The following is a 6,584-nucleotide window of genomic DNA, read 5'->3' on the forward strand; positions in this document are numbered from 1 at the left end:
GGGCAACCTGGTCATTTGGAGAAGTAAGAAACAAGGGGTTATAGCTAGAAGTAGTGTTGAAGCTGAGTACCGAGCCAGGAGTTTAGAGATATGTGACGAGATCTGGTTAAAGAAAGTGTTGACAGATCTTCATCAAGACAGCGAACTTCCAATGAAATTGTTTTGCGACAATAAAGCAGCAATAAGTATTGTGAATAATCCAGTTCAGCATGATAGAACTAAACATGTTGAGATCGATAGACATTTCATCAAGGAGATACTAGACAATGGAAGCATATGCATTCCCTACATTCCTTCAAATCAGCAGGTTGCAGATGTCCTTACAAAAGGATTGTTGAGACAGATTTTTTACTATTGTATCAGCAAGTTGGGTCTTATTGATATTTACGCCCCAACTTGAGGGGGAGTGTCGAAAATAGTTGTATTGCCCTAGGGGTATATTTGTAATTTTTCCATTGACCTAGGGCTTCCTCTTTTCCTTGTATTTTGGTATCACTTCAATAATAAAAAATAAGTCTCTATCATAGTTTTTTCTCCCTGGTTCTAGGGTTTTCCACGTAAACTATTTGTGTTCTTTTCCTCCTTCATCTTTTATTTTCATCACAATCTAGAAGAAATAAAAGTGCGCAAAAAGTTCATAACAATAAATATTAAACACCGTAGGGATGAAGAGATGGAAAGAAGAACAAAAATCTTGTTGATGGAGTAGCATAACGCTATAGCAGAATTCTGATGCGGTAGCCTTTTTTCCACAGCAACAGCTTCATCGCGAGCTTAAGAATGGTGGTTTGTCCATCTCCACCCATGTACTTCAGGTGAAGATGGAGGAAGAAGATGAAAAGCTCCTCTTCTCTCTCTTCTCTCTTCAAAATGGGATGCAAGACTCTATTTATAATGTATTTCAGCCAATAAGAATAATCCATGTACTTAGAGGGGACAAAAATACTTTATACAGTTGGCTAGCAGTGGTCCCATGTGCTCTTGTCGACCATGTGCACTGGCAGTGGCGCTGGTCTCTAGAATATCTTATCATGCAGCAGAAATTCCACCATGTTATAGCATTGACTTTCCATGATGGTGTAGCATGTCAATTCGACACGTTGGCAATTAACAATCATTTTCCCAGATGCGTCAAGCATCAATTTCCTGATGCATCAATCATTAGAGCCATCACAATTTCATATGAATTTCTAATGATTTTATGATATAAAATGCATTAAGGAACATATTGTGCTAGCATCCTTTTAAGATATTATTGCCATAAAAATTTCTTACAACTTTTGAGTTTTTCTAATGCATTGAGGTTGACATTAGCCCAATTTTAGGTGCCAAAATAACTTGTTATCACAAGTTATCAATATTACCAAATGATCATCCGTCTTCCTTGCTCTAAATTTCGAGTCCTCAATATCTGGTGCTGAGGTACCCTCAGTTAGATGACCATCTTTGCCTCCACCGTCAATATACATAAAAACTTATTGATTCCATTGAAGAAAGTTGTGACCTTGAAGTTTACAATTTGTCATAATTTGAGGAGAGAAATCATGTGGTTGAGGTGAGTGTTCAACACTACTGCTTCCTAACCCGTGTTGTGTCATGTTTGTAGATAATGTTGGAACAAAAACAAACTAGCAGCATACCCACGAAAAAAAATGGGGGAGAGATGCTGAATAGCAGACCCATGAAAAACAGCATTGATTTTGACACAACTTTCGAATCAACTCCACAGAACCCACTGGAAAACAGAATGGACAGCGAATGACGAGTGGCGACGATGATGAGAAGCGCGAAGGAACGATGGGCAGTGAGAGGCGTAACTGAGGGAACCACCTGGACCGAGGAGGATGTCAATGGTGATTAGGAGGTGGTAAGATGCCGGAGAGATGCCTAACGCCGAAACAGATGTCGGAGTAAAACCGGCTAAGACGAAAGACGGCGCCAGAGAAAAAGGGTTAGCTTAGGGTTGCTCTAATACCATGAAGTTTTTGGGAGAAACTTATTTTTCATTCATTCAAATGAACCCCAAAAATAAAAGATATAATACAAAGAAAATTCTAGGAAAGGAAATAACCCAAAAAAGGAATAAAAAAACATTTCACACAAAAAGGAATAAGTCCATACTGTTGGTGGCTTATAAGCTAATTGCTAGGGAACAAACCAAATTTCCCACCACTTACACCAATAAATCATCAGACGATTTGGTGGCGACTAAAATCAAGATAATAGACAAGGGTGTAAAGGATAATAAACAAGAAACATGTCCAGTTATTCACTCAATAGACCACTCATTTGAGGAGGATAAATAGTCATTCAGTTTATGATTACACTCGTTTGAGGTGGGCAATTAGTCAATTAGTTTATGATTCTTCTCTTCTCTCTCTCTCTCTTTTAATAAGAAACTGGGTAGAAAAGAAATCAAAAGGCTGGAGCCAAAAAGACAAAAAGAACCCAATGTCATCCCTCAAATGATCATGATTTTTCCTTGTCATAGAAGACTCTCCAATCCTCTACCCTTCTATCCTCACAAAAAAGTTGGACATGAATTGAGCCATAGAATCCCATGCTTATTGAAGTTTTGACCAACAAACATTTGAGAGACCATTGTCTGAAGGCGTCAAGAAACGTGGACTACAGGGAGGAGGCTGAGAGACCATTTTCTGAAGTTTTGACCAACAAACATCTGAGAGACCATTGTCTGAAGGCGTCAAGAAACGTGGACCACAGGGAGGAGGCTGTAGGACAGGAAAATAAATAAATAAATAAGTGATTCACGTCCTTCAAGCATTTCCTGAACATAGGGCACCAGCTGGGGGCTAAGGCTCCACAAGAGGACTGCGACTCTATGTATGAAGGCCTCCAAGCACAACAGTCCAGATGAGAACCTTACACTTCTTAGGGACCCTAAATCTTCCTTTTGACTTTGGGAAACTAGCTAGGAAAGCACAGGCTTGCCTTTGAAAAGGATGGTGAAGAGGATGTCACAGAAAATCACCAACGCTTTTCAAGGTTTCAAACTCCACTATCTACCAAATCCACTCATTAACTTCGCTGTCAGGAACATGTCTTCTAGGGCAAAAAAACATAAAGTATACAGTTCATGATCAGTGTCTGTTCATGCACGTGAAAATTGATTTTTTAGTTTTAGTTGAGGTTCGTACTTTTTAAGTAAACCAATTGCTTATTGTGCCTTGGATTCTATTATGGTTTTTCTCTCAGCAAATCTAAAGGAGGCGAAATTATGTTTGTAGGACGTTCAAATGCTATTAATATTGCTGAAAGGTTAGGGTTGCCTAGTTCTGTTGTAGATGATGCTCGGGAACTCTATGGTGCGGGAAGTGCAAAGATAGATGAGGTAGAATGCAGAGTCATTGCAAATTTGTACCTTTCTTTTTATGTATGCCTTTTTATTTGTGAAGCATCATAAAAAGAAAAGTTTATGGGATACTATCATTAGCTATTATTTTGTTACCGTTTACCAATTCAATATGTTCTTATTTTTTATTCAATCTGTATTCTTTCTTTAATTTTTTTTTTTTTTTTTTAAAAAAAAAAAAACCCTGAAAGATGGTCCTCTCTTCTCCAGTTAGCAGTACCAGTGGCAGATATGGAATGTTAATTCCTTGTGCACTTAGTATATTGCTTCTCAAGCATATGTTAAACTATATTATTTACAATTTAATGTTACATTTTAATGCAGGTCATAACCAATATGGAATGTATAAAGAAAAAGTATGGAGACCTCTTACAAGAAGCTCAAAATAACTTGACGTGAGTCTCGTAAAAGTAATTTTATGGAAACAATCTCAGTCCAATCTAGTCATCCTGTAATAATATCATAGCCATAGGTCTGATTTAAATCCTTGTATGTTGATTAAGTTCCGGACATTGTTAATTCGTATAGTTGCTGAAATTGTGATATCAATCTTTTTTTAATCGTGGCTATTATTATCCGCATAACGCAATTTAGAAAAGAAATTAAAAGAAAAGAAACTGACCCTTTTAAATGTGAAGGAGGAGATATTTGGAGAAGGCGTTGAGCTTTTTTATGTGATATCCATATCTAGATAGACGATAGTTCCTTTAAAGTCGTATATATTTAATAATTGTCAATTTCTCTCTAGAAAAACTATCGAGATACAAGTTTGTTTCTAGCCTATATATAACAGTTTTAAGTAACAAATATGGTTCTTTCCTCAAAACGCTAGCTTTATTTCATCTTTTCGTCATTTTCAATAGATGATGCTCTTGAACTTGTGCAATCGTGATCTTTTAACCATCCACCTTTTTAATCATAGGGAGTCAAACAGTCTTCATGAAAAGTTGTTGCTTGCTAGAAGAAACATTATTGAACATGGTAAACGACAGAGGCTTAGAAAAGTGCAAGAGGTAATCAAGGCTGCAACAAGGGCTCGTTCTAACATTCACCAAAAAGTACGGGAACTACGTGCATCTCCAATCGAGTACTCCCCACCCTCTGCCACTGATAGTAGACAACGCGGAGGAATAAACTCTAATAACCGAACTACAGCAGGCAAAAAGAACTTGATGGCATTGCATGCGCATATATCGTCAACCAGTGACATCAGTCAACCACGATCAGGTTTGCCATTGACAAATCTCCTGTTTAATTTTGTGTGTTTTGAAGAGTCGCAAATTTTCTTCCTGATAGAAGCTCCGTTTTTTATACTTAAGTTGTCGGTTATGTGATGAAAAGAATTCTTGTTACCTTATCTTTGTGAATTTTGTACATTACAGAGGAGCCCAAGTTTCCCACTGTTGGCGATACTGTGTACGTTTCTTCCTTTGGGAAAAAAGCGACAGTTTTAGGCGTAGAGCCATCGAAAGACGAAGTAATTGTTCAAGTTGGTAGCATAAAGTTGAAAGTGAAGTTCACTGACATAATGAGATAATCATCTAGAAGCCATGCGATGTTGACGAGTATACGTTAATCTATAAAATTAACCAATTTCATATCTCTATTCTCTTTGTTGGTTTCGCCTGATGAACCCAATCTGAAAAATTAGAAAAATGGCCACAAAATAACTGAATTGGCTGAGTAAATGTTTTTGAAAACAAAATCAATTTTATTCCAAGCACTTTTGAAAAAAAAATGAATTATCTAAATTAGGTTTAGTATACTATACATTCTTCAATTATTTGTTTTTCAAACAAATATTGAAATTCTTTAGATAGATGGTTCAAAAATGACTTTTCAAGTGCTACTCTCAAATTCTCTTACTTTCATATCTAGTATAACGAAAATTTTCATCATTTAGAACAATAAAAATTTTAAGATAGAATAACATATTTATTGAAAATACTTTTTGAAATAACTAACAGTCGTAGATGAATAGTGAAAATTTGCTAAATAGTTTGGTTCATTTTCTTATATTTGAGACCAACTTTAAAAAATATTAAAGTTATGTTGCATTGTGTCAAAAAGTCATTTGAAAATTCTTTTGATCAAATAATTCAAATTAAATCAGTTAAAATCACTTTTAAAAACGCATTAGTTTCACATTTACTTGATTCTTCTAAAATCAGGTAATCTTTTTAATTAACATTTAGTTTTCAATTTTATACTTAAAAATATATTTATATATTTATATATTTATATATTTCTCATCTAATTAAATCTATTTTCTATTTTTTAAGAGTTAAATGCATCATTTAAAAATAAAAAAGTGTACCATATTGATATTTTTTTTAAATAAAGTTATTTTCTTTAATATTTAAAAATTAATCTATAACAAACAAAATTTATCATACTAAGTAACTATTTAAAATTTTAAATTACAAAAAAAAAAAATTGATGATAAGTCTATTTTAATTATTATACCTAAAATAATATGTTTTAATATTTATTTACCAAACATTCCAACCTACCTTTTCAAGTTTAATATTTATTTACCAAATATTATTTAATTTCTTTTCACAATTGATTTTTCTAAAAACACAATTGCCAACAATTATTTTTAAAGCTATAGCAATTCTAAAAGAAGCCTAGATGATATTTTTAAATGGTTACATAACCTGACTTTGAACCATCATGTCTTTTTTCTTTTCTTTTATTTTTTTATTTTTTATTTTTTATTTTTTATTTTTTATTTTGACAATGCACTGGACCATCTCTTCGGAAAAAACAAATTCAGAATTGAATGCACGACATCCTCCAGAAAGAGGTACGATAAGTTTCATTGGAAAAGAAAAACTAAATTGCCATGAGGTGAGCAAGAATTCAAAGGTGACAATAAGAAGGTGAAAAATAAGATGAAAACATAGAAATAGGTGGAAAGATCCAGAAAACAGAGGAAATGAGAAGTAAAACCAGAAATAGGTGCCTTCTATTAAGGTGAGTGGTGAAGACGGCCCAGCCAACAATAGCAAGACTCACACGTCAGACAAATCCAACACAGCTAACATAGTCAGCAAGTCCACGCCAATAGATATCCAAATAATTTGCTCAACAAATTATGTTAAGATGAAAACATAGTCAGCTAACATGGTCATCTATTTTTATTATTTCCTGCCCATCCCAAATTAGGGATTTTTCCGTATAAATATTCCTTAAATATTTGGAAATA

General features: G+C 34.3%; 1 protein-coding gene across 19 annotated transcripts in view; it reads left to right on the plus strand.

Annotated features, from left to right (window-relative positions):
• Window positions 1-4,979, plus strand: part of LOC120082749 (endonuclease MutS2) — a 72,479-nt gene extending 67,500 nt beyond the window's left edge. For 15 of the 19 annotated variants that reach the window (XM_039038046.1, XM_039038071.1, XM_039038039.1 and 12 more), the window contains 4 exons: window positions 3,249-3,352; window positions 3,698-3,768; window positions 4,296-4,600; window positions 4,756-4,979. In XM_039038046.1, coding sequence (XP_038893974.1) covers window positions 3,249-3,352; window positions 3,698-3,768; window positions 4,296-4,600; window positions 4,756-4,910 — 635 coding nt within the window. In that variant the 3' untranslated portion in view covers window positions 4,911-4,979. Of the gene's footprint in view, window positions 1-3,216; window positions 3,353-3,697; window positions 3,769-4,295; window positions 4,601-4,755 lie in introns of those variants that run through there. The other 4 variants (XM_039038063.1, XM_039038166.1, XM_039038161.1 and 1 more) reach the window with 4 other exon arrangements.
• Window positions 4,980-6,584: the final 1,605 nt, after the last annotated feature.

This window comes from Benincasa hispida, chromosome 1 (assembly GCF_009727055.1).
Source record: "Benincasa hispida cultivar B227 chromosome 1, ASM972705v1, whole genome shotgun sequence".
NCBI lineage: Eukaryota > Viridiplantae > Streptophyta > Magnoliopsida > Cucurbitales > Cucurbitaceae > Benincasa > Benincasa hispida.